General features: G+C 40.1%; 1 protein-coding gene across 1 annotated transcript; it reads right to left on the bottom strand.

Moving 5' to 3' along the window:
* Positions 1–448: 448 nt before the first annotated feature.
* Positions 449–23,523, bottom strand: LOC122646727 (UDP-N-acetylglucosamine--dolichyl-phosphate N-acetylglucosaminephosphotransferase-like). Its single transcript, XM_043840331.1, has 11 exons — positions 23,258–23,523; positions 11,070–11,157; positions 10,434–10,525; positions 10,166–10,284; positions 8,445–8,560; positions 8,231–8,358; positions 7,840–7,926; positions 1,273–1,333; positions 1,122–1,162; positions 865–985; positions 449–753 (listed from the first exon to the last, which is right to left on the bottom strand). The coding sequence occupies exons 1-11, from the start codon at positions 23,521–23,523 to the stop codon at positions 694–696; spliced, it is 1,179 nt and encodes a 392-aa protein (XP_043696266.1). The 3' UTR covers positions 449–693.
* Positions 23,524–24,046: the final 523 nt, after the last annotated feature.

Here is a 24,046-nt window from a genome sequence, read left to right as displayed (position 1 = left end):
AATATCTGTTTTCATACCAAAACACACATACACAACAAAAGTAGCAACAACAGAGATAACAAGAACAAAACCCAGAGCCCCTGGTTATGTTAGGGTCCAAGTATGAGTATTCTTTGAACCGACCAAACAAGGTGCATCGATGGCCAATATCTTGCTTTTATAGTTGTTCACAATAATTCACAGCAAACAGAGAATATATGTTCCATCAATCCAAAGAGGAGGAGGGGGGGTGAGGAGAGCAAATGAATAGTGTACGATCAGACAAACATGTAAAAGAAATTAGTGAATGGAAATAAATTTACATTCCAATTATATTTTTACCCCCTCCCTGCAATACTACATTCCAACTCTTCCTTTCTCTCCACCAACAATTTGAACCAGTGAAGTGTTTCTCTCCAGAATATATAATGTCATTATACATATTTCAGCTAGTGGGGGAATTTTTTCTAATGACTATAAAAATGTTTAGCTCTTTCTCATCCTACCCTACCACTACAGTTGCACAATCTCAAAAAACTGTGACTTGAAGCAACTGTGCTTATTACAGTCAGAAAGTGCATCTGAAGACATGTGCTATCTTTGCATAACTCAAACAGAGAAGTAATGGCTAGATTTGAGAGAAACAGCAGGGTCAGAGAAGTTTTCATATGTCAATAAGATGGACCGCATACTCTTTTCAGGTTCTCCACTACTTTATTTATACCAACCGGCAAGGCAGTACCTCAGGAAGAAACAAAAGCTACACGCAAGAGCCTGTTGAACATATGATAGCTTTATGCTTGTCATGGCAGAATGAGAATATACAGGAGACTAATACTATGCAAATGTCAAGCGAAGATAAAAGTACAAGTGCAAAGGTCTCACCTGTAAAACAAGAAGCAGGAGGCAAAGATACTTCTCAGACATCTGGCCAAAACATCTTAAAGAGAAGTTCACAAGTGTCCCATCATCTGTCCCAGTTAACAGTCCTGTCTGAGGATCAAATCTGCAAAAGCAAAAGATTTTTCAGGACATTATTGAGGAATAATCATAAACAGTTTACCTGCTTTAGTTCTCGAGTTGGCTTTTAGAGTATTAGCAAGTCATGTGATCAGACAAGTTTATAGAGACCAGAAAGTTACCTTGGCAGACGGTGTCGTGGACATTTGCGATAGCCAGAAAGCTGCAAGACGAAACAAAATAAAGACTTGATCAGGATACTCTTGAATCTATTTTTTTTTTAGGTTAACAAAGTTTAGTATGTTTACAATGAAAGATGTTTTTTGAGCTTACCTGAGGGAGTGACAAAAGAAAATTAAAAACTTGAGGCAGGAAGAAGATCAAAAGTGTTTCACTGAAAAGAAGCAAAGATAAACTATTAATTTAGGCATTTGTATGTTCACATGGCAAACAGGTACCTTATGCATCCAAAAGAAATAAATGCATGAACTAGTATCCATAAGCTTTATCCATAGCTACACCTATTCCCCTCTCCCCCCACCCAAAAAAAAAAAAACACAACAGAAGTTATGATGTGTGTGTATATGAAGCTTCAGATATCAATACAAGATGGTCTTAGGAGATCATGGAAATTCAAATTCACCCAATCCCAATGGCTATGGATTTTCAGAGTAAAAATTCCTGAGAACTTGAGAATTACAATCACCAATACAAAGTCCCACATTTCTTTGAACTCATCACTGATTTAGGATGGGTTCGTAATTCACATTGGCATGCGGATTGGATCAAGAAACTCCTGTGTTGTAGACAAGGTCTATCAAATCCAGTGATTAATCTTGTTAACTCTATCCTACAGTTAGATTTTAGGTTAAGAAGGTAAGTAAGAGAGAAGGAAGAAGTTGGAGGAGGAAGAAGATGGCAAGAGAAGAGAGAAGAGAGAAGAGAGAAGAGAATGTTTTGGATTGTAATCTTATGTGTTGGAGAGACTTCTCCACACTATATATTACTTGAATAGAACTAATGGAGTAATTACAACCACCTCCCTAGGGACGTACAAGGTAAAAAAGACAAACAAGATAAAATACATAATAAGCCAACTAGTTCAAAGTCTAGTTCCCAAACTACCCCTGTTACATATCTACTAACAACTCTAACACTTCCCCCTCAAGTTGGAGAATATATATCATGCATTCCCAGCTTGCTTAGAAGAAAACTAAACTGAGGAGAGGCAAGGGCCTTGGTGAGAATGTCTACCAGCTGATCACCAGTCTTCACAAAAGGAGTGCAAATGCAGCTAGAGTCGATCTTCTCTTTGATGAAGTGTCTATCAACCTCAATATGCTTAGTTGTGTCATGCTGAACAAGGTTGTGGGCAATACTGATGGCAGCCTTGTTGTCACAAAAGAGTCTCATAGGGCCTTCAGTGTCAAATCCCAGTTCCTGATCAAGTCTTTTCAACCATATGAGTTCACATACTCCATGAGTCACAGCTCTAAATTCTACCTCTGCACTGAATTTGGCTGCAACGTGCTGTTTTTTGCTCCTCCATGTAACCAAATTACCTCCCACAAAGGTACAATAGCCGGAGGTAGATCTCCTGTCTGTAATAGAGCCAGCCCAATCTGCATCAGTGAAACCTTCTACTCTCAAATGATTGTGTCTGGCATACAACAGTCCTTTCCCTGGGGAGGACTTCAAATACCTAAAAATGCGATACACAACATCCAAGTGACCACTTTTGGGAGCATGCACGAATTGGCTCACCACTCCCACTGCATATGAGATATCTGGGCGTGTCATAGCAAGATAGATGAGCTTCCCAACAAGCCTTCGGTACTTTCCCGCATCAACCAGAGAAGGACCACAATCTTCCCCTAGTTTGTGATTTTGCTCAATAGGAGAATTTGCTGGTTTGCACCCCAACATCCCTGTCTCTGTCAACAAATCAAGAACAAACTTCCGTTGAAATATGTTGATTCCTTTCTTAGTCCTTGATACTTCAATTCCTAAGAAGTACTTCAAGGTGCCCAGATCTTTGATCTCAAACTGTTGTGCCAAGTAGCTTTTCAGTGTACCAATCTCAGTTATATCATCTCCTGTGACCACAATATCATCCACAGAGACAATGAGAGTAGTGATGGTACCATTACCCCGCTTGGTAAAGAGTGTGTGATTAGCTTGGCCTTGGGAATATCCATTCTTCAGAATAGCCTGTTGGAAGTGTTCAAACCATGCCTTTGGTGACTATTTGAGACCATATAGTGCCTTCTTGAGGAGACACACTTTCCCTTCAGGTGAAGGCATTTTGAAGCCTGGTGGGGTTGCATGTACACTTCCTCTTCCAAGTCACCATGGAGAAAGGCATTCTTCACATCTAATTGATATAATGGCCAATCTTTATTGGCAGCCAGTGATAAAAGAACTCTTATAGAGTTATGCTTAGCCACAGGAGCGAATGTCTCCTGATAGTCAATTCCATAGACTTGACTGTACCCCTTGGCAACTAACCTTGCCTTGTATCTCTCCACAGTACCATCAGATTTGTACTTAATTGTATAGACCCATCTACATCCAACTGGGACACGTCCCTTAGGGAGATCCACCAATTGCCAAGTATTATTCTTCTCAAGAGCCATCATCTCCTTAGACATAGCTTGTCTCCACTTTGGGTCAGACATAGCATCATTAACATTCCTGGGAATAGAAGCTGTAGAAAGAGTAGTAATAAGGACGGCCATGAAGAGTCCAACATCTATCCTTGGTGTGCCCAGATCTCCCACAATGATCACATTTAAACCTGTCTCTGCCGCCTCCACTAGCACCACCTGTCTCCACTGCTCTGTCCTCCCCATAATTAGGCCCCTGGCCTCTACCACCACCACGGGTGTCCCGGAAAGAGGAAGAATTGAGAGCTGATCTCTCAAGAGATGATGCTGGAGCTGGTGCCATAGCAACACGCCGAGTCTCCTCACTCTGTAAATAGCTGCAAACCTCATCAAGAGATGGAAGAGGAGACCGGCCCAAAATCTGGAGCCTGATGGGTTCATAATCAGGGTTGAGGCCACCAAGAAGAGTGAAGACACGCTCCTTTTCAAGAGCATGATACACCTTTGCTTCATCCGCTGGGTTGGTCAATTGGAGGTCCCTGTAGTGATCATACTCCTCTAAAAGACTAATATAGGCATTGTAGTACTCAGAAATAGTCTTATCCCCCTGCTTCATTGCATTAATTTTTTGGTGGAGTTGATAAACCTTGGCTGAGTCACCCACCCTGTCAAATGTTTGGGAGACACTGTCCAAAATAGCCTTGGCAGTTTCCTTTCGCATAAATCTTCTCCCAATCTCGGGCTTCATGAAGAAGATGAGCCAGGTCATGACTGTGGAATTTTCGGTCTCCCATTTCTCATAAGTAGGGGAACCATGAGCTGGAGCAGTAATGGTACCTGTAATATACCCAAGTTTCCCTTTGCTCCTAAGGGAAAGCTTCACTGAGTGGGACCAATCCAAATAATTGGTGTTGTCTAATTTCACAATGGAGATCTGTGGGTGTGAGTTCTCAAAGACAAACTGTGAGGCTGCCGGAGTAGGTTGTGATTCAGCGGTGCCAAGCCCAGAGGCATCAGATTCAGCCATATTATGGGGATAAAAAAGGCACTTAACCATACACAAGAAACTCCAAACAAAGTGGGGAGTACACACTCAACCCAAATAAGGATTCCAATCACAAGAAGTAAATTCCAGCAGAAAAAAAAGACAGGTAAAATCTGGACAAAACTTCACCCAACACCTTCCAAGGAGCAAAACCCACTCAAACAAGTTCTAAGACCTTAAACAAGGTATCCATAAACACTTCTCAACCAAGGGAGGAGTCCATGGTACTCCAAATGCAAGAAAAAAAGGAAGCAGCAGTCACAGGCTGTACCTGGGCAGAAAACAGAGCTCCACGAAAAAGGAGTTGTGCTCACATAGAGCCTTCAAGCAGCAAGAAGGGACACATGGACCTTGACAAGCACCTTGGGCGATTCTAGTGCTCCATTCCAAGCCTCAAACCCATGCCGAGAGAGAGAGAGATACAGAAACTTCAAGCTGGAGCTGGCGGTAACTCTAGCAGTGGATAGAGAGGCTTCAAATCATCAAGAGAGCTTCATCTGAGCTCAAATAGCAGTTGCAAATACAAGGATAGGTTATATTAAACCTATTTCATGCTCCTTTCAACAGATTTCTTACATAGGGAGCTTCTCCTTGAAACCCTTGGTTCCCTAGGGTTTCAAATAGAAGGAAAGAATGGAAGCAAGAAGATGGATTCGACTCTCAAACCCTAAAGCTCTGATACCAAGTTAGATTTTAGGTTAAGAAGGTAAGTAAGAGAGAAGGAAGAAGTTGGAGGAGGAAGAAGATGGCAAGAGAAGAGAGAAGAGAGAAGAGAATGTTTTGGGTTGTAAACTTGTAATCTTATGTGTTGGAGAGACTTCTCCACACTCTATATTACTTGAATAGAACTAATGGAATTATTACAACCACCTCTCTAGGGAGGTACAAGGTCAAAAAGACAAACAAGATAAAATACAGAATAAGGCAACTAGTTCAAAGTCTAGTTCCCAAACTACCCCTGTTACATATCTACTAACAACTCTAACACCTACAGGATCCAAGTACAACCAATAGATCGCAAATCCTGAACCCAGTGCCCCATGATCAGGAGAGAGTGCTGAATCACTCCAAGTCATGGAATTTAAGACTGAAATAAATTAAGTTCCCCGTTTTTCCTTACTTTTGACTTTATGCATGGAATTAAATCATCTCTTCCTGGTTTCACACTAGTACAAAAATGGATGTGGGACAGCCAAGGTTTTGGGGGAATAATTTCATGACCAAAATTGTTTCAATCATCTCTTCCAGGCTTCACGCTATTACAATCGTTCTTACTGCACATATTTATAGGGTCCCTATTATTCCTAATCTACTATGAGTGGGGAGAAAATCTAAAGTTTCATTACTTAATTCCAAGTTAAAACTAAGACTCCTAATACAGCTCCAATGGCGATTCAACAACTGCAATGAATGCTTAAACACTTCACAAATAAATTAAAGAAATCAACTTAAGAAATACTTTAAATCAAGTTCCTTAACAAATTAAACTAATTAAAACAGAAATCCAGCCACAGGCTGAAACTTATCAAAAGAATTGGCCATAACTTTCCCAATGCAACTTGGAATTGCAAGTTCTGGGTCACATTAGAAAGGAAACTGAATAGGTTTTAAACAGAATACCATTATGAACGGATAAGTTTTGACCTCACAAAAAATAGCCCAAGAGAAAGAGATGTAAATAACCTACATAATGACTTAAAATTTAAATGGAATTTGCCTTTTTGTTCAATGCATGCAATTTCCCTTGAATTGACTATGGGCTTTTGGCTTTCCCCAGTAGAAGCATTATCATGATTCCGCATCACACCCATCATCAGCCTCTATGAGTCATACACAAACATAACAGCACAAACAAAGCCCCCCCCCCTCACACACAAAAAAAAAAAAAAAAACTGGGTAACCATCATTCTGGTTCCCCTTCTTGATTTTTTTTGAACAGCAACATTACAGATTAATTATTGTCTTGTGGAATAAGTTTTGGACCAAACAATATTAAAAAATAAAGAGGCTCCGCCATCACACTCTTCTAACAGTGAAAAAGATTATATGCAATCTCATCACCCCCAATAAAATTCACTTCCAGCTATTAGCTAGTGCCAGCTGGTCTCTTGGAAGCTAACGAGAGCAATTGATGAGCAACCTACAACTCTCTCTCTCTCTCTCTCTCTCTGTCTCACACACACACACTCGGATGACTAAGACTGGCAATCAACCAAGATTCCTGCCACCATTTGCATGACCATGAAATCATCACCACTCTTCTTTGACTATCCAGTCAGTATTCAGTAAAATACCAGCTCAAGTTTCAGTATTCCAGAGTTTACTCCCCTTTGTGTGCGAAGTAGACAACCAAAAGATAAAGTACCATTAAAAGGAATAAAACACGCATGTTGTCTCCCTTACAAGGTGTATAAAATAAACAACTGTAATCCTTAACAAATCATGGGTAGTCTATCATTTCCAAAATCTTTCCACCACCACAAATTTAGAGGTGTTGATGCTCAACTAATGAGAAGAGATCCACTGTCAGCACATACCACTGAAACCACCCTTGCACTTCAGTTGAATAGTCTCCCGAGACATCCTGTTCCTATATCGGGTGTTCTCCCTCCAATACATTTACCTCTGATAACCATAATGTTCTGAGCTTGTGGGTTCTCTTCCCAAATCTTTACAATCAGGCTTAGCCAAGCACTCAAAGTTGGAGAACCATGCACCCACCATTGAATGATTTACTAGAATACCATGAGAGGTGCTATCATTAAGGATATGTAAATGAACTGACCCCATAGGACACCAAAACCAGCCTTGATTTAAAATCCTGATTGTGAAAACAATTCTTTTTTTGGGAAAACCAAATTCAGGTGTCCCAAACAACTAGACTATAACATCCACTTCCTTTAGGCTCTCAACTAAGTCAGGTACTAGAACTAGATAGATTCCACAACACTCATTAGTTGACCACCTGCCATTACAACATAGTTTCTCAAATTTACCACACCCTAGCATCAGGATAATTTTTTGAAGTCACCTCAGGTGTGTGGACTGGAAGGCACAGGGAAGATGTGCATATCATTCTAGAGCCAATGTTTGCCGCTAATTTAATATAGTATCAAAGAACTACCAGTCAAACTGTTCCAATGAATGACTGCATGTTACATTTGGATTACATCAAAGCACACCGTGCCAAAGTTTTTTATTATAAAAAATTATAAGATGGCTCTGTAAAGCAAGTTAAAAAGAAACCACCTGAAGTGACCTAATATGCCAACTACAGCCATAGCCATTCCAGCAAAGTAAGTGTAGGTGTCGCCAACAAAAACTGAAGAAGGATACCTGTAATAACCACCAAAACAGAATAACATATAACATTAGAAAGACAATATTGTTTGTGCAGTGAGAATCTTCAAGAATGAAAAAGAATTTGAAACTAACATGGTTTAAACATCGTACAATTGCCAAAATTAGGCAATCTATAGGTCTGACTGGTTCAGGTGGTTATCAACATTTGATGAGAAAAGGGTTTCCATAACAAGTTGCAACTGTCTGAACCGCCATCCAATTGTATTTGTCATTTAGCAGGGTAGAAACATGAACTGCACTAACGCATTGCTACATAGTATTTCTCCTTAACATTTACCAGTTATAACAAAGTAAAGCAAGTGTAGTGGTCAGCAAGGGTTGCACTAGGTAAATAGAGAATGCATGAGCTTGCTTGTACTCTGGGTCTGAAGACGCTCCAATTTGCATCACATTATGTATTAAGATCTACAATCACATACATGCATTAGCTTCAGTTATATCAGTACCATAATAAAACTATATTTGAACTGTTGTATCACGGTTGATCTTACAGCAGATGCAATTACAGCTGTCTGCCCAGCTTCAAGGCCATTTATGCCAGCATGGATATTGATGGAGTTAGTGCAAAATACTGCCAAAAGGCCCATATACAGTTTATATATCCATCCTGTCACATTCATTAATAGAATGAGGTCTTCATCCAAAGTAAGCATTTATTTATCATAAAATCAAACAGGGATCAACACAATCAATTTCTAGTCCAGAAGAGCTAAGATTTATAAACTAAACTGATGACAGATCCGTTTATCCTTTCTTTTCTCACAGAGACATTTGCTCTGGTTGCTTTCTCACCATCCCCATTGCCAACTAGCACAAAAAAAGGGCGTACCCTGCACACGAGGCTCCCACCACTGCGGGGTCTGGGGAGGGGCAGATATGTACACAGCCTTACTCCCGCTTCGCAGAGAGGCTGTTTCCCAACTCGAACACTCGACCACTAGGTCTCAATGGATTAACCTTACCATTGCATCAAGGCCCGGCCTCTAGCCAAAGCCATGAATATATGATTCGGCATACCCTAGCCTCTTTCACTGTTAGGAGTTCAGGAGTTGCATGGTAGTTAAATTTTGACAAATGCAACTAATTGACATGATCATCTGACCCGTCTTCATTGTAAAAGCAAAGGAAATGACTTTTCTAAAATATAAAAACAAGCTGTCCTTCTTTTATATCCATTTAGTAAGCTATCTCCAAATAATCTGCAGCAGTTCCTTTATCTTATTTTAGTTTTTGATAGGCAAAACAAAGAAAATTTAATTAAAAAGAAGAGGAAAGGATGAAAATAAGCTCTTCAGGTTTTTCCGTCTTCTTTCCTGATTTTCCTAATCTCACATACTCTTTTTCCAACCAAAAATAAAGGAGAGCATTATCACTTTGAGGCATATGAACAAAAATAGAACAAAACGAATAATGCAAGAAAGAAGCTAGGGAGCAAGCAAAGAGAAAAAGGAATACAACTGCAAGGAGACAAAGAAACAGCAAACCACAAAAACTAGAGAACAACAACAAACTCAACCTTATCACAACTTAATGGGGTCGGCTGCATGGATCCAAACAAAACAAAGTAGAGAAAACTGAGGACTAAACAAAAAAAAAAGTGGGAATGAAGAGATGAGAGAAAGAGTTATGGGGAATGAGGTGAGGGAAGAAAAATGGAAAATGACAAATGAAAGATCAAAGATGCCAGTACGCAGAAAGAGGCACAGCCCAGCAAGTCAGGAGAATCTCAGCTAAATGGGGTCTGCTACATGGATACTTGCCCTCCAATAGGCTCTATCTGAGGTCATGCTTGGTACAAGGCCAAGACTATGCATGTCCTTCCTCACAACTTTTCCTATGATCATTTTAGGCCTGCCCCTAGCTCTTTTAGCTCATTCAATCGGGATCATATCGCTCCTCCTTACTGGGAGAACAAACCACAAGTATCCCATCACCTTCACCATACTCGTTAGTTGTGAATCAATGTCTAAGTACTTTGTTAAAACTATATATGGCCGTCTTATTTTGAATTATATCCATAAAGTGATCGGAACTGAAAATCCTAAGCCTAATCATGTCAGTCACGAACATGTTTATGAAGTTCATATTACTGTAATAATGTAATATTCTCAAACTCTTTTTTACAGCTAACTGTTTTACACTTCTTTCTGATAGTTAATTTCATTTTTCTTTTCTAAAGTAAATATACACAGTATGAGGAAATGACACTCACCCAGATCCAAAATTTCTAGCCCAACATATGGAATAAGAGGCTTTGGAATAATGATGGTTGTATGTCCAGCATATGCCATCAACAGGGGAAGTGCAGCAAATGATGGCAAGAGCAATTTTCTGTTGTTCATAATTGAATAAGAGCACACAAAAGGTATATTACAAATCTAAAATTCAGGAAGCCTATCCACAAGAAAACACTTCTTTTGAGATGAGAATAAGCATATCAAGAAAACTTAAAAAGCAATTGCAGTAACCCAAGAACTCACATTCTCCAGGGGATGTCAAGGACATCATCAACAAATCCAAGCAGAATCATGAAGCAAATAGATGCTAATGCTGCATTGTACTCAACAAGCCACTGCATAAATTTTCCAGCAATTAGTACAATTTATAACTTGGGAAACAGATAAAACTTGAAATCTTTACGATTTTAGGAATAGTTATCTTTTTCTCTTCTTTCTTGTTCTTTTTACTGAGCTACTTTCCAACTCTAGTTGAATGCATACCCTGCTATACAATATGATCTTGTTGCCTACCAAAAAGTATTCAGGATATAGCCAGGATTCACATAATGGCAAACACTATTTAAAATACAACACTGTCCAATCAATAAAATTAATACTATTTAAGATATGGATATAGTTGCAAATAAAGAGGTTAGAGAAGTACATCAAAAGCATGTACTTTTGTTGGTCCCAAGGAGCAAAAACAACACAAATATTCAGATCCAACAAAAGATGTTTTAATTAAAAAAAAAAAAAGGTGAAGTAGGACATGCAAAAAGAGAAAAAGGAAAAGGGCCATCAGCCATGCATACATACATTTTATTCATAGAGCAATTCATAATGAATCATATAATAGCTAAAGGTGTCCATATTCGTATTTAATATGAAAATACATACATTGGAGTCCAATGTGAAGTTAAAATACTGAAATAATATAGCCAAGACCATGTAAACAATTCCGACAACAATACCCAATGATTCAGGCCTGCAAAAACATGGAAACACAATATCATTACAACAAATTTGGATAACACAATTAGGGGGTCGAAAACATATATATTGTACAAGACTAATTGCATATTTGAATCAGATAGCAAAGTTCTTCAGTCGTCTACAAATGTAGCATTTTACAGTGCAACAGTTTCTCTTGCGTCCTAGCAACCTGGGTCCCTGCATAATGAATACACACACAAAACTTAAGTTTGATGGTTGTCCTTTGGGGAATCCAATCCTTTGGGCTGGCAGGCATTTTTAGCGATATGGGGAGTGATGTAAACTACACCTTCTCAGGCACAACCATAGTTGGATATGGTAAGTGCTGAGACTAAAGTTCACCTATTTGGTCTCAAAAGGTTATTTCTATTGATTCTAAAAGATGATGACGGGAATTCAGCTATTTTTCGTCAAGGTGGTCCTTTGAAGTCCTCATCTATTTGAGAGGTTCACTTTCATCCCCAATGACATCTGATCCCTATGGATGCACAACTGATTAATTCTCTTACAGATGAAGTCTCCAGGGATCCTAATGCAAATAAAACATAAAACTGGGCTTATTTAGTGGAAACAAGCCTTAGGTTGGGTTCTATACATGTTGAGCCTTTAGCCTAATGGATTTTCTTTGTAATAGGCCACTTTAATGGGCCTAAATTACGGGTAGAAGATAGGAATACAAGATTTATTTTATTATTTAGTTTGGGTTTTAATTTTATTAAGTAATTGTTATTTCCTTGGTCGTTAAGGATATGATAGAGTCTTATATGAATAACATTCCTATTCCCACATTATATAGAGTTTTAATCATGTGGGATACCTAATTCTAACTAGTTAAGATACAGTTTTAGTTATAAGGGACATCTATTCCTATTGTGGATAAAGTTTCTTATTTCTTTCTTTCCTATTTCAAGTACACTTTCCTTATTGTAAAATGTAAATACACTTTTATTTTCTATACATTGATGTAAAATCCATGGAGCTCCACATGATTTTGCTATTGCATAAAATTGGCTTCTGCTGCCTCTATGTTCTGTGGGACTCGGAATGCTCTGTTGTGGGATGCAACAACCCTTGGTGAGATGCTAAGGATGGCTGATGGATGTTAGCCTAGTTCCAGGTGGGATGCTTGGTTGATATCTTTCTTCTATTCCTCCATTCTTCTAGTTTATCTATCATTTATTCAGTTTAGTAATTTCTGGTTTTCTGTTCAGCTATTCTTCATGTTCTAGTTGCTGGAAATTTCTGTTTCTCTGCTGAATCCAGGAGCTCAAGGCCTTGTGTTCACATGGAGCAATAAGAGACTTGGGCCTGCCAACATCAGAATCCGACTTGACCATGCCCTTTCAAATGCTGCTTGGCGCACTTGTTTTTCTGAAACGGTGGTTTTCATAAGAATTGCTTTTCGCTCTGATCATACTCCAATCCTGGTGGATACTGACGAGCTGCCAAGCAAAGGTCATCATCCTTTTTGGTTCCAATCGATGTGGCTGCGCCATCCCGATTGTAATCGGGTTGTGAACAAATCCTGAACTGATCCCCACCATGATCTCCCAACTCCTAGTATTCATGGCAAACGCTCTCATGTAGTGACAGCTTGAGGAAATGGAACATTGACACATTCGGCCACCTTCAGACGACAATTCAGCAGCTGAAATCAGATCTTGCAGAGCTTCAGAGCCTTCCTACTTCGGCTGCCTCTCAAGCTAAAGAGAATGAGATATTGAAGGCTCTTGAGGAAAATCTTGCTCAGGAAGAGGAGTTCTGGCATCAGAAATCCCGTATTTCATGGCTCCAAGGAGGAGACAAAGATACGGCACTCTTTCATCCACTCTGCCACTATAAGAAACAACATAATTGTATTCTGAAATTGAAGCTGCCATCCGGTAATTGGACATCTTTGGAGCAAGAGATCTATAAGGAGATTGAATCCCATTATCAAACTACTTTCAAATCCGAAGGAATTGATGAAGCTGCACTTTATTCGGTTTTTAAAGCCATTCAGCCAACCATCCAAGAGACTGACAACGCTATGCTTTGTGAAACTCCTACGCTGGAGGAACTCAAGTGGGCTCTCTTCTCAATGGGCCCCTTGAAATCCCCAGGAGTTGATGGTTTCCCCCCTATTTTCTTTCCAAAATTTTGGGATCTAACACACTTGGACCTTTATACTTTTGTCAATTTCTTTTCTACAGGTTTTCTTCCCTTGCATTGTAACAATACTCTAATTTGCCTCATTCATTCACCAAAAAAAAAAAAATTTGCCTCGTTCCAAAAGTGGGGGTCCCTGAAGAGGTTGATTATAGAGACCTATAACCTATTAGCCTCTATGGAGTGTGTAGTAACCGTGAAGGTGATCACAAAAATCTTGGTATCCCGGTTGAAGAGCCTATTGCCTCAATTGATTCATCCAGCCCAATCGGCTTTCGTCCCCAGCCGTCAAATATCCAATAATGTATTCACCGCCCATGAGGCTTTCCACTATGTATAGAAAAAGAAGAGGAAAAATAAAATGGTTGTCCTAAAGCTGGATATGAGAAAGGCATTCGACAGAGTTGAATGGCTCTTCCTTCATAGGCTGCTCAAAAGAATGGGTTTCAGTCACAAGTTTGTTTCTCTAATAATGTCATGTGTAACCTCAGTGAGCTACTCAATCTTGATTAGCAGAGCTGAGAGATGTGCTATTAAGCCCTCAAGGGGAATTAGACACGGAGAATCCCTATCCCAAGAGCTCTTTATCATTTTCTCCCAAGCCCTCAGTTCTCTCTTAAGCCAAGCTGAAGCAGGAGGTTTAATCCAGGGCATCAAGGTCAGGAATCAGTCTCCGCCCCTCACACATCTACTATTTGCTGGTGATTGCCTTCTTTTTTCCGAGGTAAGCCTCCACTAGATCTATAACTTAAAGCACTGTGTGGATTTGTATTGCCAAGCCAACGGGAAAACAATTATTTTGAAGAAATCAAGCCTCTGCTTCGGCACAAATACCCCCCTCGTATCAAATGTTGGTTTTCCAGAATTTTGAAGATCTTCAACAGAGACGAGCTGACAAAGCATTTAGCACTCCCAACGGATATGGGGTTGAATAAGGCTGCTCTTTTTCATGAAATCAGTGACAGAACAAGCAAGAGGATGCGTGGCTGGGCCCAACAATACCTCACGCATGCTCACAGAGAGGTGTTGTTAAAGTCAGCTGCTCTCCCCATTGCTAACTTTGCTGCCTCCCATTTTAAGCTGCCCATGTCCCACTGCAGATGTACGAGCAGCGAAGCCACCCGCTTCTTCTGGGGTGGGAAAGCTGATTCTTCATACATCCGTTGGTTATCATGGCAAAAACTATGTCACTTGAAAGAGCATAGGGGGCTTGGTTTAAGGGATCCTGCCCTTCATAACAGGGCTCTTCTTTCCAAGGCAGCTTGGAAACTCTTCTCTGATCCGCAATCTCCTTGGACCACATTCATGAAGACAGTATACTTTCCAAAATGCAGTTTTATAGAAGCTAAACTGGGTTGCAACCGAGGAGTATATTGGAAGGTGTTACAGGCAAGCCTTATTTGGAAAGTTGGATTCAGCAGCCAGATTCACATCTGGAATGATAGGTGGATCCAATCACTTCCCAATTTCAAGATCAATGAAGTGGCAGATTAGGAGGGCACTATCCAATGGGTGTCGGATTTAAGTCTTCAAGATAGCCGTGTATGGAACAAAGAGCTATTGGAATCTCCGCTCAGCTCATCTGTTGCAGTAGCTATTATTCACATTCAACTTCCTTCCAAAGATCGTCTTGTTTGGGGTGCTGCCAAGAACAGGTTTTACTCCGTTAAATCGGCTTACCATTTGCTGTGTACTGAAACAGACGCACATACAAACACACAGCCTTCTTCTTCATCCACTAATAGATGGGCTTCCACCCCTTATTCGGTTTGGAAGTCTATCTGTAGGTGCCACTCTCTTCCAAAAAATTAAAGCATTTTAGTGGAGAGCCTGTGCCGAGGGCCTTGCAACTGGTGAAGGTTTTGTGCATCGCCACTTCCCCATTGATCCCCATTATTTGCGATGCAGTGCAACTTCGGAATCAGCTTATCATATCATCCTCCAATGCCCCTTTGCAGAAGCTGTCTGGCATAGATACCCTCTATCTTTTAAGGTGCCTCAATGTGATAATTACAATATCCCAAAGTGGATAACCAAGTGGAACAATCTTCATGGCAAAGACAAGAAGCTTGGCAGAGAGAACTCAGGCTTATGCGGTTTTATAGCATGGTATCTTTGGAGAGCTCAGAATGACAACGTTTTTGGTCAAAGAGATTGGTCTCCTCTGGAGGTGATTGCCACTGCACAGCAAGCCCATTCAGAATTTTTTCTGGCCCAGCTTCCATCCAAGAACCCACCAAAGCTCATTCTCCTCCAACAAATCCCAGCCATCTGTGGACCCTTCCATCCCATGCTTTTCTGAAGATGAATTGTGACTCATTGAATCCAACATCTGGGAAGAGTGGCCTTGGGGAGATCCTTAGAGATCATAGTGGGAAACCAGTTTTCACAAAATCTGAAAATTCTTTTAAATACATTTTAGTTGGTGAAGATCTCGCTATTTAAAGTGGATTGCTAGAGGCTCTTTCTCTTGGTATCGATCACTTGAGTATGGAATCTGACTGCAACAATATCACGTCACTTATTCAGAATCCAGATAAGCAGCTCCTCTGCCTATCCAACCTATTGTATCAGACATTTGCCACTTAGAGCCATATTTTCTGTCTTGTAATTTCACATGTATTCCTAGGGAGTCAAATGGTATTGCCGACTCCTTAGCCTAGAAGGCCATGTCTATGCCGTGTACGGCAATTTGGCCTAACACCACTCCGTGGTTAAAGGGGTCTTGTACACCATCCACGTGATCCTCATGTGCCTTTCAATAGATCTCTTTTTACCACAAGAAAAAACACTCCCGCAAAGCCAAAGTGTTGCCAAACGAGGCAATAGTTACCCAACCACTCCTCTCTCAAAAAGCATTCTAACAGGAGTTTGGCAGTGGAAGAAATATGGGACTTTGAGGTGCAAAGTGAATGCTAAAAGAGTAAGACCTCATTGATAAAATAGAACTCTTATACTGAAGTACCTACAACAATTGAAGTTTGAAAACAACAGAACATAATACCTTACAGTTAGGATTTTGGGTCTGTTTATGGTAAATTCACTCTATTCTATTAATTTCAATTCTTCAAAAGAAAAGAACTGCAATGTGTCTTATTTGCTCCAAAGCCTTTCCTCTAAGTTTCTCCTCCAATGTCGGTGTTTGATGATTCAGCAGCAGCTCTTTACAACTTTATTTGCATCCAATCTATGCTTTTATATATCTATACTATCCTACAAAACAAAGCAGGATTCCTACTTTTAAGGGCCTACATGTGGCAACCCATTTTCCAACTGTGCCCCTACATACATTAATACATGATTAAACAGTGACATTGAAACAGTAATTTTGGTAATCAACCCTTTTGAAAATGGATAACTCCAACTGTCTCTTGTCCTTCCCATTCCCCCAACTTCTCTTATTCACTTAACCACCAAGTAGTTATGCAATCACTCCAAACCCCTCCCTTCTTTTCTCTCTATCACTACACATTCCACCATATACCCTTCAAAATTAACACCAAAATGATTCCAACATCATTCTCATTCACCAGGCATCATCCCGGCTTCATTAGGGGTTATTTATAGTCCAAAGTTCGAAAACTTGGCGAAAATTTCGGTGGTTTTGACCTGCTCAAAACGAAACCACATACTAAATATCAAAATGCATCAACCGAGACTTCGGACAGTAACATCTCACCTTAACAATACAAAGCCTTATATAAAAAGGCAATGTCTCGCAAGTTCTATTCGAAACTTCAACAGAACTTTGATAGTTTCAAGGGTTTCGACCTGGAGAAGGGGAAAATTGCTGGACTCTTGATTTTTTTTTTTTTTTTTTTTTTTTTTGCCACATCACCACTCCATACTACTGGAATCCACTGCTGGGGGTTGACACATCACAACAAAAAGATCAATTGCTACTTAGATGGAAATATTTGGCTACATTCATCTATTTCAGATAAACCAACTATTCCCAAAAACCTATTTTTTGAAAAAAAAATGACATACTTTTTGTATGTGGGTAGGTTTTTTAAATGTCAGACACTGGAGGCCAATCTACAACCTCACGGTGTCAAAATCAGAAAGCACCAACAGCACCTGGACGCACAAGTTTTCACCCAAAACTTCAATTTGTGACATCTTCTTTCAAATTTCATGCTTGGGCTTTGATTCCTTGCTGAAAAATAATCAAATCAAGGAAACAAACTCCAATATTGCTTATTTATATAGTTTTTTGCTCCAAAAGTGTATTTCTATGTGTATCTTGACCATTTCCATGCGTATCTGCAACGTGCGATACATATCTCCGATATGCTACAATACATCTCTTAAAATTACCCCACCGATACGATATGCAATACTGATACTTTAAACCTTGGGCACAGCATTTGAAGCACATATGAGGCTTCAAATGCTGTACCATATTTGGTTTCTTGTATTAGGCCAATATTTTATTGAAAGAAAATTCTGAAAATTATTTTTAATTATGAAAAAAATATAAGGGTTAGGGGGAAAATAATAAATGCCTACATAGTTGTTTTAGTGGTCTCAATTTGATGTTTCTCATTTAATAATGGCTTCTTTTTCTTTATGCAACAGTAAGGAGGTGAGACGATGGGGGAAACGATAGGGGAAGAGGTAGGAGAAGAGGCAGGGGAGGAGGCAAAGAAGGTGATAGGGGAGATATAGCATGGTTGCATGGTACCCCATTGACGGTGACAAAAGAAAAACACAGTGTAACTACTGTCACAAGAGTACTATGTCAGGTGGTGCCAAAGACTGAAACAACATTTGCCTGGGAATTCCATAAATGTGATGGCATGCACCATGGTACCTGTGAAGGTTGCTAGAGCCATAGTTGAAAGCATGAAGGGAGGGCAGAGTAGGAAGGTAAAAAAGGAGAACGCGTGGATAGCTTTTGAGGAGGCAGTTTATGCGACCCACCCAGTACAGGGGGGTTATGATAGTGATGATGACAACAATGATCTTCTGTATGTGCCTAATGATGTGGAGACAAAGGCAGAGGCTAGAGATTTTCGACGGGCACAAATGAGGAGTAGAGCCACCTTTCAGGAGGAGCAAGGAAGACAGAGCGGAGCTGGTCCGTCTACAACAGGTGCTAATGGTAGTGGAGGAGCTGGTCTGTCTAGTAGGCAGATTATATTTCCCTTCAGGAGATCACAGAGTACTAGGGCAGCTCCACCTCCACTTTCAGTGGTCCCACCATGAGTGGGCCACTTACTATAGCAGGATCCTGGCATCTACAGGAAGAAGGCAACAAGCAGATAAAATTAAGGGGATGTGGGGAAATATGAAGGGGATGGTTGGGGAGGCTGTTTTTAAGTGGTTGTTATTCCACAGCATCCCAGCAAACGTCACTATGGGGCCATATTACCAGATGATGCTAGATGCGGTTGCATAGGCTGGCCCAGGGTTTAAGGGGGCCCACAAGACTACATAGATGAGCTGAAGGTGATGTGGGAGCGCTACAAGGTCACGATTATGTGTGATGGTTGGACTGGGCCCACAAGAAAGTCTATCAATAACTTTATGGTTTCCTATGACGGGAGGACAGTATTTCTCAAACCTGTAAATGCATCCAAGGAGAGAAAAGATGCAAAATACATTTATAAGTTGTGGGAGTGGACAATGTTGTCCAGATTGTGACAGACAACGGAAGCAACTTCAAGAAGGCCGGTCAGAAGTTGATATATAATAGTAAGTACCGAATCTTCTGGACCCCTTACGCAATCCATTGCATTGAATTGATGTTGAAAGACATGGGGATGGTAAAATTGGTGTAGAGTATTGTTGAGAAAGCTAGACATGTGAGCACCTTCGTCTACAACCATGGGTTTGCACTGAACCTTCTCAGGGAGAAGTGTGATGTGGACTTGGTCAGGCCCGAAATCACCAAATTCGCCACAAATTATATTGCATTAAAGAGCTTTGAGACGAAGAAGGCCGGACTCAGAGCTATGAAGAATAGTTTGGGTAGAGGGAATCGAATTCCCCTGGTGGTAAGGCAGCACAGGAAACCATTGCATCTGAGCAGTTTTAGGTCCAGTTGAGTAAGGTGGTGAAAGTGTTAGGCCCAATTGTATCAGTCCTGAGGATGATAAACTGTGCTTTTAAGCCCACCATGCCACAGTTGTATGTTGCTATAGACATGATGAATACAGAGTATGCAATGCGTTGCCACGTAGCAATCAATCCTTCTTGAAGAATATTAAGGACCGCTGGGAGCTTCAACTTTTGCATCAACTAAATAAGGTTGGTGAGTATGTTATTTATATGCGTCTAATTCACATTAAATTTTATTATAGAATATGTAACACATTGACAATATCTATAATTCAATTTTTAGCATACTACCTAAACCCTAAGTATCAATATAAACATAGACTTGGGATGAATTCGGACCTTATAAGCAATGAAGACAGTGGGTGCAAAGTTGGAGCCGCCACAAGCTGTTTGTAACAATGAGGTGAGTTGTGTAGTTCTTTATGAATATAATAAGTAATTACTTCGAATGGGTTCCTAACATATACAATTTTCCAAATGAGTATAGAATAAAAATTTCAAGGATGGATCGGGGAGTTTTGGAACCCCCACCGCAGAGGCTGGCCGAAATGAAAGTGATGCTAGTAAGCAATTAAGTAGTATATTCTCTTACTTACATATGTATTTAAACCTGTGAAATGCAAATAACATGTGCTCTTGTTGTAATGCAACTGAATGGTGGGTGTTGTATCAGCAGAAAATTTGAGGATAGCAATCAAGATCCTATCCCAGACATGTTCCACCTCTGGCTATGAGCGACTGGAGTACGTTTTTGCTCATCCACTGAAAGAGACGTAACCAATTAGGTTCCCACTGTCTAGCTGGCTTGGAGTATGTGCACTATAATATCAGGCTGAAGATACAGCATATACGCATGAGTATGTAGAATGACACTTCCCAGATCAAGCTCGCCGACGTTTTCCAGATCGAGTCAAATGATGAGGATCCCTTGGTGGAGTGGATGAGGGATAGAGATGAGCCGGTGATGGATCAGGCTAGGGGTAGGCCTGACCCCCATATAGCCAGTGAGATGGGTGTTGACATGGATGACTACACAGCTACAGAGGGTTGGATGCATTCACAGATACCTCGACCATTCGAACCCACACCTGGCAGGGATGATGATGAGGACCCTAACTAGTCCACTTTCTCAGGTGGTCAAACTCGCATACCGTCACCGTCTACTCATGGAGGTGATGGAGATGGTGACGATGATGGTGGGGCGACAACGATGATGGTGGTGATGGTGATGGTGATGATTGTGGTGATAGATATGCAACACTTCGAGAGGAGAATAACTATGCAAAGGAGATGCAGGAGCCAATTCAATTCACAGTGGAGACCCAGTTTGATCATGCTACACAGCATACGGAACACAGAGCATGTCTAGCCACTCATGCATGCTATAAGAGAGGGCATCGTTGTTGGCTCAGAGTAAATGAGCTGGTTGACTATATGGATGTTGACAACTTGTCTAGCACTCTGAGAGGGATAAGTATAGGGGACAACAGAGGAAGTCGGCAATGGAGTGCCCCATCTCAGTATACAGTCCATATGGTCATTTCATTAGCATGAGGGAGCATGCATCTTCTTCATCCGTTCCCATTTTTGAGTATGATGCCCACTCACAGTCTCAGGGACATACCGGATCGTCCTTTGTTGACAACTTCTCCTACCCAGCCAACCGGTCATACATGCATCCATATCCATCTTATGAAAGTGGCACAATGGCTGGTCCTTCACGTTAAGTTGACCTATACCCTAGGATAGGTTACATGCAGTATGTAGATGAGACCATTTACAGGACAATTGTCGAAGACTACTCTCGTTTCTCATTGAACACTATGATGTGGCATATATATGTCATGCAGACTGAGACCAATGCACGTCGGACCCATCAGACCATGAGTGAAATCGATCCAACACGTCATAGTTCATATCAGTATGCAGTCATAGACTCACAATATTGTATTGTTGGGACATGGAAGACAAGGGTGTCTTTGACATATGTATTGTTCACTAAACTTGGGTGTCTATGTAACATGCATTGTTCGCTGTACTTTATAGTTTCTACTTTAAGTCTTTAACTATTTCTTAAAAATTTATTCAATAATATATGCCTTCATCCATTATTGCATAATTTACTTGTTTTACTTGTCATTTGTTTTTTGTTTTTTTTTTTTATTTTAAGATTTAAATATGTTAATTAAGCATAAAACAAGCTTTTCGAAGCCAATTGTGGCCATTTGCCCACCGAAACATCAATACAAAACCAAATAAAATACAATGTTTCGGCAAAATTTCGCCGAAATTCCAAAGTTTCAATGGTTTCAACCTAGTCTAAACATCGAAATGAGACGAGTTTTCGAACTATGATTTTATACCAAACTATTCCTCCCACAAACTTTGTTAGCCTAATTTCAATTTCTTATTTTCTATGATGAAGTAGAACTTCATTGGCTTGAAAAGCATGAACCCATTCGGAAACCCGAGCCCAAATTTCACAAAATTAGCTCAAGACTTCAACTGTGAATCCGGATAAAGGATTTTTCAAAGGGTTGTTTTGTTAATTTGGGTAAGGGCATAAATGTAATTACAACTATTAGGAGAGAGTATTTTGCAATTTTGGACAGGGGAAAATTTGTTATTACATATTATATGGGGTAGTTTTTCATTTTGCATGAGGGTGTTTTCTTTAATTTTGCTTTTGTTTGCTAAAGGTATAAGAAACTTAAAGGAGAAGTGACATCTTAAGGAATGGATGCTCCAATCCATACTACATCAGATTTGGCATCAGAGTGAAGTCAAATTCTTCTATTTTGGTGTTATCATGTCTCCATTAGCTAACACTTGAGTCATTGCACAAGATAATGCTATTTGTTAGGAAAAAACAAGGCTGATCACAATGCTCTTCTCAATCGAGTAAGCGGCCCTCAAGTTACCACTTCTTCCTCAATGTTCATTTTTATTCAAGTCTAAACCTCTAGGTTGTCCTACATCATTCTAACTCATAAAGAAGATTATAGTCAAACAACCCATTATCCCACTACAGCACCTACAACTAAAACAAGTTACTGAATCTTCAAAAGCTTACATATTCTACTCATGCAAGCATTTTTTTTATTTTTTTTTTTATTTTTGGGGAGGGGGGGGGGGGAGGGTTTACGGGGAAAAAAGACCTGAGATTGTTTATGTTTCATAGTTACACAAATGGATACAAAATTGGGAAAAAAGATGTAAGACAGATTACAAGGACAGTTGAAGACACTGGATCACTAATCTAAACAAAAATAAAGTCACCTGTGAGTTTCATTAGCAAATCTTGCTGCAAAGAAATCAAGCATGTTCATGAAAGTTACAGATGTTGACTGTCTAACAAGATACTAAGGTTCTCTTCATTTATAATTAATACCACCCCAAGGTGTAACACTATTTCCATGGGAGATTATACTCTAATTCAAAGACAGTAAGCTAACTAGTGGGACTAGTATTTCATTCATTACCTAGGCAACTTAGTAGGGACGTCATTAGCTTTGGTGCTCTCAATCTGACACTAAGCTCGCAGAGGAGAGGGGATAGGCATTTCGCTCTTCACAATTACAAGGTTCTGTAAACAATGAAAAAATCATATTATCAACCAGTACTGACATCCTCATCCAAATGCTAATCCAATACAAAATTAAAATTCGAACTTTAGCTAGGCACCATTCCTATATGACCTGTTTGCGATCCTAGTCGCCTTGAAAACCGTAACACGATCAATTCCAATAAAGAATTCGCTTCACCATGAAAGAAAAATGAGAACCTAAGAATTACCCAGTTCATGATTCTGAATAACAAGATTAAGGAAGAAAATACATCAAGAGAAAAGATAATAATTTGACAGTGGAGGAACTCACACTTTGACTAAACCTTGAGGGGTGCCCTTCTTGTTGATGTCATACCCAAACAGATTACGCTTCAGCACGTACCTGGAACCCACGGGAATCAAAAGGAGCGTTATGATAAAACCCACGAAGCTCAGAGCTGTGTTAATGAGGATAGATCTTTTTAGCTCTTCCTCAATTTCGTAGTGGAAGAAGATTAGGTACAAGAATGCTGCGAAGAATAAGACAGCAACGTTCAAAATCGGAACTAATTTTGAAGGAGTGATTGAAGGATCCATGCCGTACTCTCCCTCTCTCTCTCTCTCTCTCTCTCTCTCTCTCTCGTTTATGCAGAGAACGAACGAGAATACAAAATATAGGACGGACTACCCGCCTCACTGTTTTTTTTGTTTCCCCTGTTTTTTCAGACAATATGTTGCGTACTTCTTCGTCTTCAGTTTGCACACAGACACGTCATGCGACCAGTCCTGTGATGACACGTAACAAGTAAGAAAGACCCAGCACAGAAAAGGCAATTTGGATCCTCTACTGCCGAGCGGCCCGGCAGGACCATGCTGCTTAGACACGGTGAGGCGTGCAATGACACGGTCTTATCGGGCAGCTCGGCAGTAGAAGATCTGGATCCAAAGAGGAGGCTGAATCCTCTCCAGCGTCATTGAAGAGGATTTCTCTCCAATAACGCTCTTCTATGGCCATGTTTGATATTCATTCACGGAGTCTTAACTCCGTTTTCCTCATTCTTTTTTCTTTTTTTTTTTGTTCTTTTTCCCCTCTCTCCCTCTTTTATAGGAACCCATACAA

Source organism: Telopea speciosissima, chromosome 11 (genome assembly GCF_018873765.1).
Source record: "Telopea speciosissima isolate NSW1024214 ecotype Mountain lineage chromosome 11, Tspe_v1, whole genome shotgun sequence".
NCBI lineage: Eukaryota > Viridiplantae > Streptophyta > Magnoliopsida > Proteales > Proteaceae > Telopea > Telopea speciosissima.
Note: the sequence above shows the minus strand (reverse complement) of the source record. Positions and strands in the feature narration are given on the sequence as shown.

Coding starts and splice junctions, on each gene's coding strand:
- LOC122646727 (XM_043840331.1), bottom strand. CDS start 23,523: ATGGATCCTTCAATCACTCCTTCAAAATTAGTTCCGATTTTGAACGTT. Junction 1,163..1,272: donor TTCTTTTGTCACTCCCTCAG/GTAAGCTCAAAA, acceptor TTCGTCTTGCAG/CTTTCTGGCTATCGCAAATG. Junction 986..1,121: donor CCACGACACCGTCTGCCAAG/GTAACTTTCTGG, acceptor TTGCTTTTGCAG/ATTTGATCCTCAGACAGGAC.